Source organism: Oenanthe melanoleuca, chromosome 21 (assembly GCF_029582105.1).
Source record: "Oenanthe melanoleuca isolate GR-GAL-2019-014 chromosome 21, OMel1.0, whole genome shotgun sequence".
NCBI classification, from domain to species: Eukaryota; Metazoa; Chordata; class Aves; order Passeriformes; family Muscicapidae; genus Oenanthe; species Oenanthe melanoleuca.
In genome coordinates this window covers 5,687,929-5,708,928 of record NC_079354.1, presented here as the reverse complement: position 1 = coordinate 5,708,928, position 21,000 = coordinate 5,687,929, and the positions used below count along the sequence as shown (strand labels likewise).

General features: G+C 47.0%; 2 protein-coding genes across 3 annotated transcripts in view; one reads left to right on the top strand and one right to left on the bottom strand.

Annotated features, from left to right (window-relative positions):
• The window catches only part of TAS1R3 (taste 1 receptor member 3), a 147,089-nt gene that overhangs the window by 1,149 nt on the left and 124,940 nt on the right, over positions 1 to 21,000 (top strand). The window contains exons 2-5 of the mRNA XM_056508275.1: positions 227 to 1,006; positions 1,123 to 1,326; positions 1,413 to 1,533; positions 2,379 to 5,537. Coding sequence (XP_056364250.1) covers positions 227 to 1,006; positions 1,123 to 1,326; positions 1,413 to 1,533; positions 2,379 to 3,304 — 2,031 coding nt within the window. The 3' untranslated portion in view covers positions 3,305 to 5,537. The remainder of the gene's footprint in view (positions 1 to 226; positions 1,007 to 1,122; positions 1,327 to 1,412; positions 1,534 to 2,378; positions 5,538 to 21,000) is intronic.
• Positions 9,113 to 21,000, bottom strand: part of DVL1 (dishevelled segment polarity protein 1) — a 67,675-nt gene continuing 55,787 nt past the window's right edge. The window contains exons 11-15 of one of the 2 annotated variants that reach the window (XM_056508276.1): positions 19,943 to 20,092; positions 16,485 to 16,616; positions 14,716 to 14,883; positions 13,920 to 14,126; positions 9,113 to 9,675 (exon numbers count right to left, since the gene is read on the bottom strand). In XM_056508276.1, coding sequence (XP_056364251.1) covers positions 9,293 to 9,675; positions 13,920 to 14,126; positions 14,716 to 14,883; positions 16,485 to 16,616; positions 19,943 to 20,092 — 1,040 coding nt within the window. In that variant the 3' untranslated portion in view covers positions 9,113 to 9,292. The remainder of the gene's footprint in view (positions 9,676 to 13,919; positions 14,127 to 14,715; positions 14,884 to 16,484; positions 16,617 to 19,942; positions 20,093 to 21,000) is intronic. The other variant, XM_056508277.1, reaches the window with a different exon arrangement.

The window sequence follows — 21,000 nt, the reverse complement described above, 5'->3', positions numbered from 1 at the left end:
CACTGCTTTGCCATTGCCTTCTGAGACTGATGTGCTTTGTAATAAGATGTGCTTTGTAATAAATAACCTGTAATAAATACCCTGTTAGCTGCTTTGCTTATTTAGAAGATTACCTGACAAAGCAGGAGCCCTAAGAGCTCCAGAGCTGGTGCCTTGGAGCTCTGGAGGTCTGAGAAGCTGCACCGTGGCTCGTCCATGTTGTCTCATCCCCTGTGCCCCTGTGCAGGTGAGCTACGGGGCCAGCAGTGAGAGCCTGAGCAACACGGAGCTGTTCCCGTCCTTCTACCGCACCGTGCCCGGGGACAAGAACCTGGCCGAGGCCCTGGTGCTGCTGCTCAACCAGTTTGGCTGGAACTGGGTGGCCACAGTGGCCAGTGATGATGAGTATGGCCGGGGAGCCCAGGCTCTGTTCCTCAGCATGGCTGGAGCTGGCAACATCTGCATCGCCTTCGAGGGGCTCATCCCTGCGGACCTGGCCGAGCCCAGCGCCAGGAGGCAGCTGGAAAACATCATTAAGTTAATTAACAGCACTAAGGTTAATGTTGTGGTGCTGTTTGCTCACAGCCTGCCAGCACAGGCACTGCTGGAGCACAGCATCAGGATGGGGCTGGGGAAGAAGGTGTGGGTTGGCACCGAGGCCTGGCTGCTGTCGGACATCGCTGCCTCCACCCCTGACATCCAGAGCGTGGGGACAGTGCTGGGCTTTGTCATGAGGGCAGGGACAGTCCCTGGCTTCCAGGAGTACGTGGCTGAGCTCTTCAGCTCCGTGGTGCAGGAGGAATTCTGTCAGGAGTCCCGGCAGCTGAGCGGGGTGCTGGACGCCGGGGGGCTGGACGCGCGCTGCCAGCAGTGTGACCGCGTCACCCTCGGGGACATCTGGCCCATGCTGACCGTGACCATGGTGCAGCCCGTGCAGGTGGCCGTGTACAGCGTGGCCCATGCCCTGCACAGAGCCCTGGGCTGCACCTCCAAAAGCTGTCCCAAAACACCCATCAGGTCCTGGCAGGTGAGGGAAGGTCCGAGGTTTTGTCACAATCTTGGCTGATTTCAGCTCGCAGAGTTATCACCCTCCAAACCACAACAACTGGACCAAAATCGATTCTGGTTTCATTTCCTGCCCAGCTGCTGCACTTCATGAACACCTTCCCCTTCGAGGTGAACGGCCAGAGCTTCAGGTTTGATCAATCCCACGGCACAAACACGGGGTACAAACTCATCTTCTGGGCCTGGAGGGACGGCAGCGTCTCCTACCTGCCCGTGGGGGACTATGACCAGTCCCTGTACATCCAGAAGTCCCAGATCCAGTTCCACACCCCAGATAAGAAGGTAAAACTAGCACAGTTCATTCTGATTTGCTGGAGTTCCAGTTCTCCTGGAGGTGCCTGGCTGATGTTCTCTCCTGCCTTTGCCAGGAGCCCAGGTCCGAGTGCTTCAGGCGCTGCCAGCCAGGACAATTCAGAAGAGTAAAAGGATTCAACCTCTGCTGCTATGACTGCACAGACTGCTCAGAAAACACCTTCTGGAGCAGCACAGGTGAGGCCTGGGGAATTTAAAGGCTTTAACTGGATTATTCTATCTCCTGGTTGAGCGATGATGAGCTGGGAGCTCTCCTCCATAAGCACTGCCAGGATGGAGGTGTTCCCCCGTTCTGCTCCACACTGTTGGGCCCAGAGGGAAGGAATGAGAACATTTGTGTTTTATCTGCAGAAGTAGGAGAGAGGGGTATGATGGAATTCTGGGGGGCATGGCAGAAGAGAAAAATTCTGGGATTGCTGGGGAAGGGAAAGAGAGGCAAGAAATACAAGGATCCTACAGGGAGGAGGGTGGAAAAGCAGGAAAACCAAAGGAAAACCTTTGGACATCCAACACACCTTGAAAACAGGCAGAACAACACCCAAACCACCCCCTAATCCCTGTGTGACCACCCCAAAGACTGGTAGTGGTAGCACTGGTTTCTGAGGGTTGTGGGGTGAAACATTCCCTAATCCTGTGTGACCACCCCAAAGCCTGGCAGTGGTGGCACATCCCTGAGGGCTGTGGGTGCTCACCAGGCCTGGCAGTGGTGGCAGTGGTCCCCAAGGGCTGTGGGTGCTCCCCAGGCTCTCTCTGTGCTGTGGGTGCTCCCCAGGCTCTCTCTGTGCTGTGTGTACTGACCAGGCTCTCTCTCTGTGCTGTGGGTGCTCCCCAGGCTCTCTCTGTGCTGTGTGTACTGACCAGGCTCTCGTTGCTGTATACTGACGGGCTCTCTCCGCAGGCGGCCCCAGCTGTGGGTACTCCCCAGGCTCTCTCTGTGCTATGAGTGCTCACTGTGGGTGCTCCCCAGGCTCTGTCTCTGTGCTGTGGGTGCTCCCCAGGCTCTCTCTGTGCTCTCTCCGCAGGCGGCCCCAGCTGCTCGCCGTGCCCGCCGCACCAGTGGGCCCCGGCCCGCAGCACTCGGTGCCTGCAGCGCGGGGAGCGCTTCCTGGCGTGGCGCAGCCCCGCGGCCGTGGCGCTGCTGGCGCTGGCGGCCCTGGCGGGCTCCGCGAGCGGCGCGGCGGCGCTGCTGTTCCTCAGGCACCTGCGGAGCCCCCTGGTGCGGCTGGCCGGGGGCTCCCGGAGCGTGTTCGCCCTGCTGTGGCTGCTGCTGCACAGCCTGGGCTGCGCGCTGTTCGTGGGCCGGCCCGGCGCCGCGCTCTGCGCCCTGCAGCAGCCGTGCCTCGCCCTGTGCCTCAATGGCTGCTTCTCGTCGCTGCTGCCCACGGCCCTGGCGCTCACCCTGCGGGCGGAGCTCCCTCGCTGCGCCCCGCGGCTGCTGCGCGGGCTGGGCGGGGGCCGGGCCTGGCTGCTGGTGGCCGCGTCCCTCCTCACGCAGCTGCTGCTCTGCTGCTGCCACCTCTACCTGGGCCCGGATCGGCTGGTGCTCGACTACACCTCCCTGCCCAGCGAGGTGCTGCTGGTGTGCGGCACCCGCTCCTGGGCCGCCTTCGCCGTCCTGCACGGCTACAACGGCGTCCTGTGCTGCCTGTGCTTCCTGGGCACCTTCATGGTGCGCGGCCCCGGCAGCGCCTACAACGCGGCCCGCGGCATCACCTTCGCCTCCCTCAGCTGCCTCGTGGTCTGGATTTTCTTCCTGGTCATTTTTGCCACGCTCAGGACGGTCCTCAGGGCTGTCACACAGATCAGCACCGTCCTGGCCACCACTCTGGGGATTTTGGCGAGTTACTTCATCCCCAAGTGCTACATCCTGGTGTTCAGGCCTGATCTCAACACGGAGGATTATTGCCAGAATCCCACTGAGGAGCAGCCAGAGGTGGACAGACAATAAAAAAATCCTCTGTCGGATTTTAAGGAGAAAATCCTGTTTGTGAGCACTCTGGCACAATCACAGGGCTCAGCACTTGCAGCCCTGTCTGCCCCAAAAAGGAGCCAAAAATAGGTTCAGTTAATGAAACAACCCCAGAAATGATATTTTACATCATCTCAAGCCTGGCAATGTCAGCCTCAGCAACACCACTGCCCTTTAAATGCTTCTGGAATTTTCCCTTTCTTAATAATTAACAGCTCCAGAGACACATCCAGGAATCCTTTCCCAAGCCTTGTAAGAATTTTCAAATATATCCAATAAAAGAGGAGTAAAAAGAACATTCTGCCAGCAGCAGCAGCTGTGTGTGACACAAGGGGGGAGATCAGACATTCAAATCCCAGCTCAATTTGAGTTCATGGAAATCAGGGGAAGGCTCATGGAAATGAGCTCTGTGCAAATCACACTCTCCAAAGGTTCCTCCATCCCCAAAAAACAGGCAAAGCACCAAAACTTCACATTGCTGCCAAGCAGGACCAAGTCAATGTCCAGTCGCATCACCAAGATTCTGCTTTTCCCCACTCATGTTGACAAGTAACTATTCTGCTCTTTTATTCCTTAAGGTTTTTCCATTTCTGCTCTTTTATTCCCTAAATTAATTTTTTCCATCTTTCCATTGTGTGTTGTTAGAATTTAATCAGTGAACTCAATTAAAGAATTTGTAAATTAATCTAAACCAGTGAATATTTTCATTCTTTAAAAAAAAAAGAACCTTTTGGTGCACTGCAAAGTTACCTGTCCTTAATTTTTGTGATCAACTCCATCCAAAATTATTTCTCAGTGTGATTTAAAAAACCAAAACTCTGACCTGGAGGCTGGAATTCTTGTTCCTGGAGCCTGCAGGAATTCTTCACACCCCCATTGGTGTACCTGAAATTCTCAGTTCCTTGCTCCAGGGCTGTGGTTCCATAGCAGAGAAGCATTAAATAACTTTTGATCATCATTCCAGAAATAGGGAAAGGAAAAAAAAAAATCTCATTTAACTCCACCAGGTCCTGCAGGAAAAAGATGTCCAAAATTCTGATAATTTAATACTCACCTAAATTCTGATCAATTAATATTCACCTAAATTCTGACCATTTAATATTCACTTAAATTCTGATCATTTAATATTCACTGAAATTCTGATCATCTAATATTCACTTCACAGGAAAATGCTGGATTTATGGTATTTAAATGATGTTTCACTCTCTCCTTGCTGTAGAATTTTTACCAGCTGGGAAGAAGGAATCTGCCTCACCAAGCTGTGCTTGCTCTTCTTATTTAGGCTGGAAAATTAGAATAATTTAGGCTGGAAAAACACCTTTAAATCTGAGTCCAGCTGAGCCCCTCAGACCCTCCAGGGTGTCCTGACAAACCCAGAGTCTACACAAGGTGTCCCAGTGCTCCTGGTTTCTGCTGGAGAGTCCAAAAATGAGGAATATTTATGAAATAAATAATAATGAAATACTGCAAAGAACTGAACACATACACTGGGGTTATCACATAAAATTAAAAGCTTTTTAGTGTTTAAAATAGCATTTACACATAAGCAGCTATATATTAACTATACAGACACTTGGGTTTTAATACAATATCTACAAAAAAGAATTCAATTATGCAATAGACATTTAACAGGAACAGTGCAGTCCATGCTAATAAGAGGTCACTCTTTGAGTAGAACCAATTCTAGGATAGGTGATAGTCTGGGTTTTCATTATTTAAAATCATGTAACTTTGTTCTTCTACTGTACATAAAATTCTTTACAGGTATTTCTAATCACTGATTAGAATTAATAATTTTAAGTCAATCTTATTACAATCCAGTTAAATGCAAAACAAAACAAAACAAAACAAAACAAAACAAAACAAAAAAAAAACAAAAAAAAAAAAAAAAAAACCAAAACAATTACATCAACCCATGAGCTGTCAAGTCTCAGGAGGGGAGAGAACAAAAATCATAGCAAAAGTCCAAGTCTGTGCATCATTGCTTGCCATCCCATAAAACCTTTGGATCAAGTGTCCAGGGACAATTTCCTTGGAAAAGCAGGACCAGGAGCAGGAGGTCAAAGACACCAGAATGCTTTTAAGACTATCTGCCAAAAAATGGACTCCTCAGAGTTCAAACAGTGGCTGGAGACTCTCCCCCTGCAGATCCTGCCTCATCCCAGAATGTTTCCTGTCCCCTGCCCAGGGTCCTGCAGAAATCCCTGCTGGAGTGTGAGCACTGCAGAATAAAAATGTCCAATCCAGGCTCCTGTTCTCAGGGTGTTCCCGTGCCCTGCACAGCAAACCCCTCAAAATTCCAAATTCCAAATTCCAAATTCAATTGCAGGCCCTGGTGGGGAAGCAGTGGTGGCTCTGCAGCACTCCAGCCCCCAGATTTTCCTGCAGCTGGCACAGCTGGCACTGTGGGCAGCTCCAGTGGCACAGGGCTGCAAAGACACAAAGGATGGAAGGAAGGCAAGGGTGGGATTTAGGAAATCTGCCTTTGTTCCCTTGAGGAAATGGAGATCTGGCAGAGATCAGCTCAGCCCAGCTCAGGGAAATGCAGGATTTTTGTGCTGCTGTTCAATATTGCACTGTTCAAGAGGGGCACTGCTCCCTCCTACTCTCTCTGCAAACAGCAGGATCCACCTCTGGTGGGTTTTTTTTAGGTGTTTTTGTCCTTTACCTGCAGTGGGGGAAGCTCCTCCAGCCTGATTTCCTCAGGAACATTTTGGGGACTCCCAGGGTGAGCCGTGAGCACACACACATTTAGAACACATTTTTCAACATAGCAGCAAAGACCAGCAAGACACAGAACAGCTTCTGCCAACAGCAAAACCACGAGACAAAAACAAACCCCCAGCAGGTGTGTAAACTGCAACTCTTGGAAAAACACCAGGAAATTAAACATGGGTGAAAGCTCAGCCCTCTGCTTTAATCCCTTTTTTTTTTTTTTTTTTTTTTTGAAATATAAAAAGGAGATTTTTTTTTTTCCTCTGGATCTCTGAGTTCTGCCTTAAAACAAACACATAATTTAAAGAGGCCATAAAAATCTCAATTCATTTAAAAGTAGAAGCACTAGTGATTGTCAGTAAAGTCACAGACTCCTCAGCAGTGTCTCCTGGAGACAGAGCAGAATTCCACTATTTTACCCTGAATTGCTTCACTGCTCTAAGTGTCAGACTTTCAGAATAATTCACCAAGTTTGCACCTGGAAGGAGGAGGGAAGGAAAATCCTGTTGTACAGTCAATATTTAGGCAGGGCCTCTCCTGGAGGAGCCATCCATGGATGGTGATGAAAGCTCTGCTTTCAGAAACCTTGGGCAGCTTTTTGGGGAGGTTTTTGTAAAAAGAATTCATTTAGGAGCCCAGAAATGGGCTGAGTGACAGTTTCCCAAATTCCTGGCTCCCTGTGGAAGGAGAAATTGAGTCTCCCATTACCACAAACACCTGGAGTCTGTGACAAAGGGAGGTGTTTGCACACAGAGGTGGCAAAAAGGAAAGAAGTGAAAAATCAGAATGAAATGGACATTTTGAAGAAGCAGTTTTCAGGGTGAGAAATGAACTGTGTGTGTGGATAGAGAGAAAGATGTTCTCTCTTCACATCCACCTTGGGTACTTACCCAAAAAGCACAAAACAGACCAAAAGAAGCTCCTTACCAGGGAAGAAAATGCTGATTTAAAGGCTGATTTTGCTGAATCCTGCCAGCAGCAGGGAGCTCACAAAAGAGGATTAATTTAACTGAGGAATGGTCAGATGCCACTGAGGGGCTGCAGCTTGTCTCTCATCACATGAGCCACTGTGGCACAGGGTGCCCGTGCTCACCATCCCTTAAAAACCTTCCTAAACATCACTGAAACTTCCTGAATTTCATTTCCAGAGCCTCAGAGCAGAAAACAGCCAGAAATTAAATCTTGGGGATATTCAACAGCAGTTGCTTCAATCAGAGCTCCTCAGTAGGAGGAAGAGTCAGGGGAAGGATTTTTTTTTTTTTTTTTGAGGAGCTCCAGATGGATCTCACTCAGTGTCAGGATAAGAATTTCTTTTTGAGGAGCTCCAGGGTGGATCTCAGTGTCAAGGTAAGAATTTCTTTTTGAGCAGCTCCAGATGGATCTCAGTGTCAAGGTAAGAATTTCTTTTTGAGGAGCTCCAGGGTGAATCTCACTCAGTGTCAGGATAAGAATTTCTTTTTGAGGAGCTCCAGGGTGAATCTCACTCAGTGTCAAGGTAAGAATTTCTTTTTGAGGAGTTCCAGATGGATCCCACTCAGTGCCAGGGTAAGAATTTCTTTTTGAGGAGTTCCAGATGGATCCCACTCAGTGCCAGGGTAAGAATTTCTTTTTGAGGAGCTCCAGGGTGGATCTCACTCAGTGCCAGGGTAAGAATTTATTTTTGAGGAGCTCCAGGGTGGATCTCACTCAGTGTCAGGGTAAGAATTTCTTTTTGAGGAGTTCCAGGGTGGATCTCACTCAGTGCCAGGGTAAGAATTTCTTTTTGTACCATTTCTGATCTGTTCTCAGACACCCTCACACCTCTGCCCTGGGGGATCAGACATCTCCAGGTCTCTGTTTCAACAACAAAAAAGAGAAAGATTCTGCTCAGGAAGGAGGGAGGGATCACAATGAAGAGCCACCTCCCAGTGGGAGCCAGGATTTCCCAGTGTCTCTGCTGGAATGGGATAAACAGCCCCTTCAAAAGGGAAAAGCTGAGAGAACTGCAGCAATTTCCCTATTTCTGTGGGAATAACTCTTGCAGCCTCCAAGCAAGTGCACATCCAGAGGGAACAGCCACACCTGGCAGCAGGGATGGGACTGAAATGCCCAGGAACCGAGTGCAGCTGGAAAATCCCTCTTGGGAAATAAGGAAATAACTGAAGGAAATAACTTGACAAGTTCTGCACAACAAACACATACAGTAGCAAGACTCCAGCACCACCTTGACAGAGTATCTTTAAAAAAAAAAAAAAAAAAAAAACAACCCTCAAAGAACCCAAGATTGATTTTTACTTCCTAGTCAGCAGAAAGTAGCCACAACTTTGTTTTCCTCTAGGAATTGGTTGGATCCTGCTCCTTCCCAAGCACCTGTGGGTGCCATGTCTGCTCAGAGCTATGGATGCATCCCAGGTATCCCAGATACCAGCCAGCAGTCGTTTTGTCCTTGCAAGAAAAAAAGGCAGGGGAAAAAAAAAAAAAAATCAAAGTGCTCCTATGCATTTTCAGGAATTTACAAGTCAATGTGAAATAGCAGTCCTCCAATCAGCCCAAAGAGAGACACTAATTCCACTGAAGTAGGTGCCACAATGACCAAAGCTCATTAAGATGTGAATATACACCAGCCATTCACAATCCAAAACGAGACAGGGAAAAATAAAAATAAAACAACAAAAAGATGCCGTCGATTTGCTGATATTGAACAATCCCAGGAGATTTTGTTGTTCATTTTCTAGGTGGGGGGGGGGGGAGAAGAGATTTTTGTTGTATTTTTTTTCTTTTCTTTTTTGTATTTTTTTTCTTTTCTTTTTGTATTTTTTCTTTTCTTTTTGTATTTCTTATTTTCTTTTTTTGTATTTTTTCCTTTTCTTTTTGTATTTTTTTTCTTTTTTGTATTTTTTCCTTTTCTTTTTGTACTTTTTTCTTTTCTTTTTTGTATTTTTTCCTTTTCTTTTTGTATTCTTTTTTCTTTTCTTTTTTGTATTTTTCTTTTCTTTTTGTACTTTTTTCTTTTCTTTTTTGTATTTTTTCTTTTCTTTTTGTATTTCTTATTTTCTTTTTTGTATTTCTTATTTTCCTTTTTATATTTTTTCTTTTCTTTTTTTTTTTTTTTCTTCAATCTCACCGATTATTTTTTTTTTTTCTCCGCGACACGCTTGCGAACCGGAAGGTGTGACATGCAAAAAACAGCCAAGCCCCCCCAAAACCCAACCCACCCCCAAAAAAAAAAAAAAAAAAAAAAACCTGTGCTGAGTCTTTTGAAGGCACTTGCTGTCACATGATGTCCACGAAGAACTCGCAGGGGTTGCCCATGGCCTTCTGGAAGGACTGGCGGCTGCCGGTGAGCTCGGGGGGCACGGCGCTCAGCTCCCGCACCGGGGGCGCCCCGGGGGGGCCGCTGCTGCTGCCCAGCGCTTTGGAGCCCAGCTTGGGCAGGCTGTACAAGGGGGGCACCCCCGGGGGGGGGCCGTAGGAGTGGTGGCTCTGGTGGCTCTGGTGGCTCCTGTCGCTGTGGCTGAGCTGGCTGAGCGGCCGCTCCCGCCGCGCTCCCGGCTCCGACTCGCTGCCGCTGCCGCCCGATTTGCGCTCCTTCTCCCTGCCCGCTGCTCGCCTGCTGGTCTCGCTGGTGCTGCGGTTGGAGCCGCTGCTTTTGCTCCCTGAAACACCCCGAAAAGGGGGAAAACAGGAGAGAAAAGCAGGGTGAGTTGGTTCTGGTGGGGGTGCAGTGGTGGCTCAGCAGTGAGTGACATGCATGGGGACACACAGATACAGCTCAGAGCTTGCAGCAGTGCATGGCAGCTCCTGAACCACACATAGATACAGCCCAGAGCAGAGATCAGCTCCTGAACCACACACAGACACAGCTCAGAGCAGAGATCAGCTCCTGAACCACACATAGATACAGCCCAGAGCAGAGATCAGCTCCTGAACCACACATAGATACAGCCCAGAGCAGAGATCAGCTCCTGAACCACACACAGACACAGCTCAGAGCAGAGATCAGCTCCTCAACCACACACAGACACAGCCCAGAGCAGAGAGATCAGCTCCTGAACCACACACACACACAGCCCAGAGCAGAGATCAGCTCCTGAACCACACATAGATACAGCCCAGAGCAGAGATCAGCTCCTGAACCACACACAGACACAGCTCAGAGCAGAGATCAGCTCCTGAACCACACACAGACACAGCTCAGAGCAGAGATCAGCTCCTGAACCACACATAGATACAGCCCAGAGCAGAGAGATCAGCTCCTGAACCACACACAGACACAGCTCAGAGCAGAGATCAGCTCCTGAACCACACACACAGCTCAGAGCAGAGATCAGCTCCTGAACCACACATAGATACAGCCCAGAGCAGAGATCAGCTCCTGAACCACACATAGATACAGCTCAGAGCAGAGATCAGCTCCTGAACCACACACAGACACAGCTCAGAGCAGAGAGATCAGCTCCTGAACCACACACAGACACAGCTCAGAGCAGAGATCAGCTCCTGAACCACACACAGACACAGCTCAGAGCAGAGATCAGCTCCTGAACCACACACACACACAGCCCAGAGCAGAGATCAGCTCCTGAACCACACACAGACACAGCTTAGAGCAGAGATCAGCTCCTGAACCACACACAGACACAGCTCAGAGCAGAGATCAGCTCCTGAACCACACATAGATACAGCTCAGAGCAGAGAGATCAGCTCCTGAACCACACACACAGCTCAGAGCAGAGATCAGCTCCTGAAGCACACACACAGCTCAGAGCAGAGATCAGCTCCTGAACCACACATAGATACAGCCCAGAGCAGAGATCAGCTCCTGAACCACACACAGACACAGCTCAGAGCAGAGAGTTCAGCTCCTGAACCACACACAGACACAGCTCAGAGCAGAGATCAGCTCCTGAACCACACACAAACACAGCTCAGAGCAGAGTTCAGCTCCTGAACCACACATAGATACAGCTCAGAGCAGAGATCAGCTCCTGAACCACACATAGATACAGCTCAGAGCAGAGAGTTCAGCTCCTGAACCACACACACACACAGCTCAGAGCAGAGAGATCAGCTCCTGAACCACACACAGACAGACACACACAGCTCTGAGCAGAGTTCAGCTCCTGAACCAAATCCAGCCTGGCAGGACAAGGGAGGAGCAGGAACAAGAGGAAAAAGCAGGAATTTGGGGTTTAACTCAAGCTGGTGTTTGGGTTGGAGCCGCTGCTTTTGCTCCCTGAAACCCCCCAAAAAAAGGGGAAAACAGGAGAGAAAAGCAGGGTGAGCTCAGCTCTGTTGGGTGTGCTGGTGGTGGCTCAGCAGTGAGGTTGTGCCATGCATGGGAACACAAATTGCAGCTCCTGAACCAAATCCAGCCTGGCAGGAGAAGGGAGGAACAGGAGGAAAAATCAGGATTTTGGGGTTTGATTCAAGCTGCTGCTCTGGTTGGAGCTGCTGATTTTGCACCCCAAAAAAGGGGGAAAACAGGAGAGAAAAGCAGGATGAGCTTGTTTCTGGTGGGTGTGCAGTGGTGGCTCAGCAGTGAGGTTGTGCCATGCATGGGAACACAAATTGCAGCTCCTGAACCAAATCCAGCCTGGCAGGACAAGGGAGGAGCAGTAACAAGAGGAAAAAGCAGGAATTTGGGGTTTGACTCAAGCAAACAAGGTTTAATTCCAATTGTTTCTGCTTTGCTATTTTGTACCTTTTCCAAAAGAAACTCCTTTGCATTTTCTGTCACCCTTAAATCCCTGAGGTTTTGTTGACTTCAGTGGGGAGGTCTTCTTAAAATTCCTCACTCCTTGTGCTGTTGGAGAATTCCCTGAACTGCTCTAGCACAAATCAGTAACACCCAGGATATTGTCCCTAAAACAGGCCTTGGAAAACCACTGAGTATCAGCTGAGTTGTTATTACAAACAAGCTTCAATAAACTTCAAGAACTAATTTTTTTATGGGAGCTGAAGTCTTGCTCTGTTGCCATGAGAGACAGATTAGGAGACAGTTCCAACCTAATTTTTTTTTTTTTTTTTTAATCCATCTAATCCACCCAAGGAATATCCCATTAGATTAATGCACCTTAGTGCAAGATGGATTTCTCAAAAAGGATCCCCAGCCAGCACAACATGGGACCAGCTTTTGAGTCTAAATGAGCCACAGAAATGGCAAAACCAAAATTCTTTTGGGCTCCTCCTTCCTGAGCTACAAATGCTCATCACTTTCTGCTGCTGCAGCTGACTGGAGAGATGGGAAACCAGACTGGATTTTGGGGGGGAAAGGCTGCATTCCCTGCAGAGTGCCAGACAGATGGAAAGCAGACCACAAAACCACTGGATTTTAAGTTCGTATTCTAAACTTGGGCCTCTGAAGTGGTATTTGCTGATTGTTATGATTTAATACTGCAGATAAATGAGAGAAATGAGACAAAACCCCAATTTTAATACTATTTTGGGAGTGCCCAGTGCAGCCTTGTGTTCCAGCACTCCCAAAACCTGCCTGAGCCACCTGGCCATGATTGATGTGCAGTGCAAGGACACTGGCAGAGAAATCCAACCCAGAGGGGTGACAAATAATAAATTTGGACTATTTATTTCCTGGAGAGCCTGGGGATGGGGTTTTCCCCCTGATTCCCTCCCCTCTGAGCTGCTGCAGCACAGTCCCACAGGTTGATATGCCAATGTGCACCGAGACAGGTCGAGCGTCCAAGACAATTCAAAACCAAAATAAAATTTAAAATAATAATAATAAAAAAAATACAGCTAAAAACATTTGGGTCACAAGGATCTAAAGATGATCATGCTGTGAATTCATCATGGAGGCATTTGAAGCTTACCAATCCCCTAGAGTCAGCCATTCCTCTAGGAATCCTTCAGTCTAATGCTTGCTCAGGACAAAACAAGGGAAGAATGGTTACAAAAGAAACAGCACAGAAGTGTTTTCCACAAAAAAAAAAACGTGGAAACTTTCAGAGCTGAACAGCCTGGCACTTTTTGGGAGGCTCTCCACAGCATGGATAAAACACCATTCCTTTCCTATTCCTACTGCTCACAGAAGCAGCTGCCAAAAAACCACCCCCAGGTGGTTCTGTCCAGGGCAATCAGTTTCCAGTTCTAAAATTTCTGGGAGATTCCTCATGGATATTTCTTATTTTGGGATAAGGTGAGAAGCAGCTGGGCTAAAATCCCATTAAAGCTCCTGTTATGAAAACTTTCTGTGCAATTTTGTAAAATCTGACTGGCTGTGGTAAACAGGGATGAGTGATATCCAAGTTATTGGATGCTCACTGTAAAAACACAAGGAATCCTCACCCCTTCTTTACTGGCAGCATTTCCAAAACCAAAACTCACTCTGGGAGTGATTAAAAAAAATAAAAAATAGTATCTGTACAGCAAAAAATGACATAATTTTAATTTGCTAAGGTTTGAAAATGAATCCTAGTGTTATGCAGAAAAGGAGGAGGGCAGGTCTTTAATCCATGCAGAATTCTCTCCTGTCCCTGTCACATGCCAGCAGAGACTCTCCTCCCTGGGAGCAGTGTTTCAGCCCTGGAAACCCCTGGCTGGCCACTTCCCACTTGCAAAAGAAAAAAAAAAAAAGTGATTTTCCTTTTGTGCTGACCTTGGTTCTAATCCCATCAGCACAGAACTTGCCTCATTTCCAGCAACACCAACCCCAGTGCTGGCAATTCCTGACTGGGTTAAACCTGGCAGTTTCCACAGAGAGCTGAAAGCCAAACCCACTCCTCCAGAGACACAAACACCTTTGACTTCAGTGCTGATGCACACAATCCATGCAGGGAGCAACCAAAACCACGAGACAAGCACAGACAGCACCAAGGAACTCAAGCAGATGGTGGGGGGATAACGAGAGCTGTGGAATTCCAACCAAATGATGCCATCTTACCTTCACTCTGCTGGCTGCCTGCACTGCCACTGCCATAGCTGAAGCCTGGGTCTTGGTAGGCTGGTGGGAAGCAGGGAGGAGGCAGAGGGTACTGGTAGGGATATCCCTGGGCCAAGGGCCAGGGAGCAGCAGGATGTGGCAGAGGAGCCAAGGTGTCCTGGTCCGAGGCGCCGCTGGAACCGTTGTTCAGGTTCAGTGCAGCCAGATCTGGGGGAAAAAAAAAAAAAAAAAAAGTGAAAATTTCTTATCCAGCAATTAAAATGATCACTGTAAATTCATTTATGGAGGTATCTGAAGTTTAGCAGCCCCCTGGAATCAGCTTCTCACTGAAAGGTGAGAACAGAGTGAAAAAGGGTGAGGACATCCCCCGTTTCCAGGTTGGAAATGGAGTGGGACTGACAAGCAGGGGATGTGTGGCACCACCAGAAATAAATCCTGCTGTCCTCAGTGATGGCTTCATCCTCCTCCAGGTGCTCTCCTTGCCTGGGCTAGCAGGGAGCATCAACTTGTCCCACAATTTCAGGGTAATTTCCCCGTTCTGGGACAGCTCTTGTGAAACCCCAGGAGAGCTGGGAGCTCTGGAGATCCCCCTGCCCAAACCCCTGCCCAACCCTGGAGCAGGTGACACAGGAATGTGTCCAGCTGGATTTGGAATATCTCCAGAGAGACTCCAACCCCTCCCTGGGCAGCTGCTCCAGAGCTTTGCCACCCTCATGGAAATTCCTCATTAAATTCTTCCCCCTGGGGCTGCATGAGGGGACAGCAGTGACACAGGGACAGCCTGCTGGGGACTCACTGCCACAGAGGTCTCCAAAGACGTAGTAGCACTGCTCTGAGAAGGTGATTTTGTTGACAGTGTGCCTGAGGTAGCCGTGTTTCAGCATGCTGCTGGCGTATTTCCTGGCCTCCCGCCGGTCCTTGAAGCCTTCCACGTGGGTGTACAGCCAGTCCACCACATCTGCTCCTGCAGTGGGCACAGCAAGAGGAGACCTGGCATTGTCTGTGCCCAGCTGTGCCAGCTGAACATCTGCAGTGGGATTGTCTGAGCCCAGCTGTGCCAGCTGAACATCTGCAATGGGATTGTCTGAGCCAAACTGTGCCAGCTGAACATCTGCAATGGGATTATCTGTGCCCAGCTGTGCCAGCTGAACATCTGCAATGGGATTGTCTGAGTCAAACTGTGCCAGCTGAACATCTGCAGTGGGATTGTCTGAGCCAAACTGTGCCAGCTGAACATCTGCAATGGGATTATCTGTGCCCAGCTGTGCCAGCTGAAAATCTGCAATGGGATTGTCTGAGCCCAGCTGTGCCAGCTGAACATCTGCAGTGGGATTGTCTGTGCCAAATTGTGCCAGCTGAACATCTGCAGTGGGATTGTCTGTGCCAAACTGTGCCAGCTGAACATCTGCAGTGGGATTTCTGAGTCAAACTGTGCCAGCTGAACATCTGCAGTGGGATTGTCTGTGCCAAATGGTGCCAGCTGAACATCTGCAATGGGATTGTCTGTGCCAAATGGTGCCAGCTGAACATCTGCAATGGGATTGTCTGTACCAAACTGTGCCAGCTGAACATCTGCAGTGGGATTGTCTGTGCCAAACTGTGCCAGCTGAACATCTGCAATGGGATTGTCTGAGCCAAATTGTGCCAGCTGAACATCTGCAATGGGATTGTCTGTGCCTGTTGTGCCAGCTGAACATCTGCAATGGGATTATCTGAGCCCAACTATGCCAGTTGAAAACCTAAAATGGGATTATCTGTGTCAAATTGTGTCATTTGAACACCTAGAACAGGAATATCTGAGCCAAGTTGTGCCAGCTGAACACCTACAATGAGATTATCTGTGCCAAACTCTGCTATCTGAACACCTAGAACAGAATTATCTGAGCCAAAAAGTGTTATCTGAACACCTACAACAGAATTATCTGAGCCAAACTGTGCCAGCTGAAGACCCAGAACAGGATTATCTGTGCCAGTTGTGCCAGACAAACATCTACATGGACACTGGCACAAAACACACACATAAAAAATCTTGTTTACACACCCCTTTGAGCTGCAGGAGTGCAAATGAATTTTTCTCTGGATTTCACCAGAGAAAGTGACTCTTCTCTGGGAGTCACCTTCCTCAAGAGGCACATATTAGATTGCCAAAATTCCTGTATTCAAAAAAAAGCAACTACAGCCTGGACTGGCTAAACATTAGCACAGCTCAGGTCACAGGAGATTGGCTGTGATGATTTTAAATCTAATTAAGAGCCTTTATTAAGGCTGTGTGGTTCAATTCCAGTTGTTCTGCTGAACTTGGGCAGATCTCTAAAGCCACCTGAAAACCTGAGATATAAAACCAAAGAATTAAGAACCAGCTCTGTGTGGGCATGAGCAATGTGCAGCAATTTTGGATACCCAAGCTCAAATAAGAATTATTCCTGTCACACTTAGAGCTGTCCATAAATGGAATATAAGAGGTCATAAACATGAAAAAAAAGCTCATTAAAAGGTAGTTTCTTGAATCTGTTTCCATTAAATCACTGTTTTTTTGCCCTTTCAGGATTCCTGGGATCTGCTTACCTATCACTGCATTGGAGATGGTGATTTTTAACCACATCCTGTCCCGAATTTCAAGGCCTGAGTCTGGCAGCTGCATGACCTTGACAATAGTAGCCATGTCACTCTTCACAGTTAAAGGAGATTCTTCTAATTCTAAAAGGAAGAGAAGCCACAGAAATGAACTGAGGCTGAAGGAAATTATCAGCTCCCAGTTTGGATGAAACAAAAATACAGTTTTACCTGCAGATGCAAAAAAAAAGGACAAAAAAAAAAAAAAAAAAAAAAAAAAAAAAAAAAAAAGACACAAAGGTTCCCAACTGCACCCTCATCCATGGAGTGAATTGCAGCATTTGCAGCAATTCTTCAGATTTTGGGATCAGGGTCCCCAATTTAGTGACAGAAATGCTGAGTCCCCATGTCTTGGCTTCCCAGAGCAGCTACAGAATCCAAGATTGGCAGGAAAGGAAATCCAAGGATTTTTGTGATCCATCATTTCCCATTTCAATTTCCAAGGATTTTTGTGATCCATCATTTCCCATTTCAATTTCCAAGGATTTTTGTGATCCATCATTTCCCATTTCAATTTCCCTTTCCACCCTGGGATCAGCTCACTGTGTGGAGAATCCTGGTTTTGGGACAAGTTTTTGGGGTTTGTTCTTTTGGTTTGGGGCTCATTGTCATTTCTCCATGGAGAAAGAGGATGACCATGGCTCAATCCATGTCCAGTTTTTTATTTAAAGAATTGAAATTATAAAAGAAATCTTCCTTTATCAGAAGAAACCAGGTTCCCAGAGATGGCAGCCTCACAATCCATTCCTCCCAAGATTTCTTTGCCCTCCATCTTCCTTGTGGAACATTTTTTAAAAAGCTCCCAAATGCCTCCACAGCCATTCCCAGTTCACACCATTAAAGCAGAACTGGATCCCCAGAGGTTTCACACTCCCCTGATCGATTTTTACAATAAAATCAGAACAGGGTTCAGGTTGAACTTGTCAAATCTTCCTTCCTGTCCCATCTTCTAGCCCTAGAAAATTCATTTTTATCTCTGTTTGTAGCCCAGACCCTTCTCCAGCAGGAATTCCAAAATCCTCCTCCCCTCCCAGTTCCACATCACCCACCTTTCAAAAGCACAAGGGAACCACTTTTGTCCTTTTCAAGCCACCCAAAATTTTGGATTTAAAAAAAAAAAAAAGGTACAGCAAGCACGAAACAATGAAAACTGGAAATGCTTCTTTCCATACATGCACTGCCAATATGCATGAAAACATCCCAGACCAGCTCTGCATGCAGCTTCAATACTTACAAACCTCAAATAAAACACTAAAACTTTGCTTTTGCTTTAAGTTAGTTTGGTTAGTGGCAAAAAGCAACATGTCTAGGGGGAAAAAAATACACCAACAAACTAACTCAAGTACATGGGGAGCAATAAATTGTATTTTCTTGGAGATCTGTGACCTGCATATGAACAGAAAATTGATATTTTCTAAGTTCTGGTTGCTGTACAAATATGACAAATTCTGAGATGCATCTGAAATGCTCTAATTTTGGTCTGAATTCAGCCAGCTGTGGAAAATTCACCCAACCCAGGTCTGGGCAGGTAACAGGGCTGAGCTGAAGGAAGATACAAATAAAAATCAGGGGTACCCTTTCTTCCCTTGCATTCCAGAAAGGAAATATTTTAAGGCACTGGCACAGAAATGAGAAGCTGTCTCCAGCAATGTGGTTCTGCTCCCAAATCCCAAATTTTATTTTCAAAGCAGGACTGAGAGGGTTTCCCATTTCCCAAGCCCAGCACTACAACCAAGGCACAGCACACATGAACTGGTGCAGAGGAATGCTGAGTACAGACTTTTCTGACAGCAATCTGCACAGACCTTGGTTCCAGCAGTTCCTGCAAGGCTCAAAACACATCTCAGGATGAAGCAGCCAGCAGCAAAAAGCTCCATCAGCTTCCTGCTGCAGCTTATTTCCCCTCAGTGTCTAAAAACGTCTAAAAACAGCTGTGAAAAAAATAAAACCTGGCCTTTCCCTCCAAGTAGTGAATTCCAGTTTATAAAATCTGAGGTGCTTTATCATCAATATCTCACAGGTCTTCAAAAGCCTCCAAGTGTCGTTCTGAGTTAAATAAATGAAATTTAAAATAAATTTTCCAAGATAAGGAGCTGGAGCATGGTGTTAATAACACCAAGGTCGTGGGTTTGAGACCATTCAGTTGAGATTTGGACTCACTGATCCTTGTGGGTCCTTTCTAATTCAGAATATTCTGGGATTAGAGGGCTCTGAGAGGCTTTTGAATGAAAGAAACCTCTCTGAATCATGACAACCTCCTGGTTTCATGGACAAGGCTCTTTTAGACTGCCACAAACCAGGAAGAAGGTTGAAGCCTAACCATAATTTCATGTGGGTTGTTAAACTTTGTTTTAGCTTGCTCAATAAATTCTAAAAATATAAAAAGCATTAAAAAGGGTAAAAAAAAAATAAAAATTATTAAAATGTATTAAAAATGGTAAAAAGTATTAAAAAGGATAAAAAGAGGAAAAAAAAGAAAAAAAAGATAAAAAAGGGAAAAAAAGATAAAAAAAGGAGAAAAAAGGACAAAAAGGGAGAAAAAAAGGAAAAAAAGGACAAAAAAGGATAAAAAAGAATAAAAAAAGGATAAAAAAGTATAAAAAAAGGATAAAAAAGTATAAAAAATGTAAAATAAGTATAAAAGGCCATGTGAATATCAGGCAAGAATTTCCCCAATAAAACACTAACGTTATTACTGAAATCCATGAAAAACCAATCAAATGCAAGAAGGCAGCTCTCCCATCCACCTTAAGGGATTCAATCTGTCTTTAAAATCCACTTCTCCCTGACACACAACCCTGACCAAAAACCTCTGGATCAACCTTTGCCAAAAGCTTTCCCCGAGTGTGAGAAACCACTCAAGGCCTGGCTGGCACTGTCAATGTCACTGTCACTGCCACTGTCACTGCCACTGTTACTGTCACTGTCACTGTCACTGCCACTGTCACTGTCACGCCACTGTCACTGTCACTGTGCCCATGGCTCTGGTGGCCCCATGGCCAGGCCTGTGACCATTACAGGCCCAGGAAGAATCTTCAAGGATTTTTCCAGTCTGGCTGTGTTTTTTCCCAAGCTAGAGCCTCTTTCTCTACTGTAAAGATGAGAGAAAGAATTATAACAAAAGATAAACAGCTGCTGGATCCATGAGAAGCCTGGGACAAGAGGTGTCTCCTTCTCTAACCAATGATCTGTCTGAATTTTGTTTTTCACAAAGTGCTTCCTTCAAGAAATGTCTGTTTCTTACACCATGCAAGACAGTGCCATGTTACTGTGTCCTTTCACCACTAGTAACCCCACAGACAGTAACACAGGCCCTGGTGGCCAAGAGGCTGGTTCTGGTAGCCCTGATGCCAGGTCCTGGTGGCCCAGAGCAGCCCCCTGCCCTGGGGGCTGGCCAGGGGGTGACTTACTTTCCGACTCGGGAATTGAGCTTGTTAGTGAGGAGCTGGTAGATGTGGTGATGCTCATGGAGGGGCTCATACCGTAACGGGGGTACGCTCCCGTCATGGCCGTGGTATGAGAGATCCACGCCGCGGGGTCGATCGGCCGCACCGGCTCAGCTGAGGGCAGAAGCACAGCAAACGGGTCAGGCTGGCAGCAAACACTGACATTTTTAAAGGTCTGAGGGGTTTTCTTGTGTTTTATGAGGGTTTCACATGAGGGAGATCTCATAGACTGTACCACCACAATGGGGCAGAAAATGGGGTCAGATTTGCAGCAAACACCAAGATTTTCAAAGATCTGAGGGGTTTTCTCATTATTTCTTGTTGTTTCTTTGGTTTTCTGAGGGTTTCACATGAGTGAAATCCCACAGACTGCAGCACCACAAAGGGACAGAAAAATGGGGTCAGACGTGCAGAAAACACCAAGATTTTCAAAGGTCTGAGGGGTTTTCTTGTTGTTTCTTTGGTTTTCTGAGGGTATCACATGAGTGAGATCCCATAGTCTGCACCACCACAAAGGGACAGAAAATGGGGTCAGGCTTGGAGAAAAAAACAAGATTTCAAAGGATGTGAGAGGTTTTCTTGTGTTTTATGAGGGTTTCACATGAGGGAGATCCCATAGTCTGCACCATCACAAATGGACAGAAAAATGGGGTCAGACATGCAGAAAACACGAAGATTTCAAAGATCTGAGGGGTTTTCTGGGATTTTCTTGTTGTTTCTTTGGTTTTCTGAGGGTATCACATGGGTTAGGCCACATAGAGTGTAGCACCACAAAAGGACAGAAAATGGGGTCAGGCTTGGAGAAAACACCAAGATTTTCAAAGGTCTGAGGGGTTTTCTTGTTGTTTCTTTGGTTTTCTGAGGGTTTCACATGAGTGAGATCCCATAGTCTGCACCACCACAAAGGAACAGAAAATGGGGTCAGACTAGGAGAAAACACCAAGATTTTCAAAGATCTGAGGGCTTTTCTTGTGTTTTATGAGGGTTTCACATGAGGGAGATCCCATAGTCTGCACCACCAC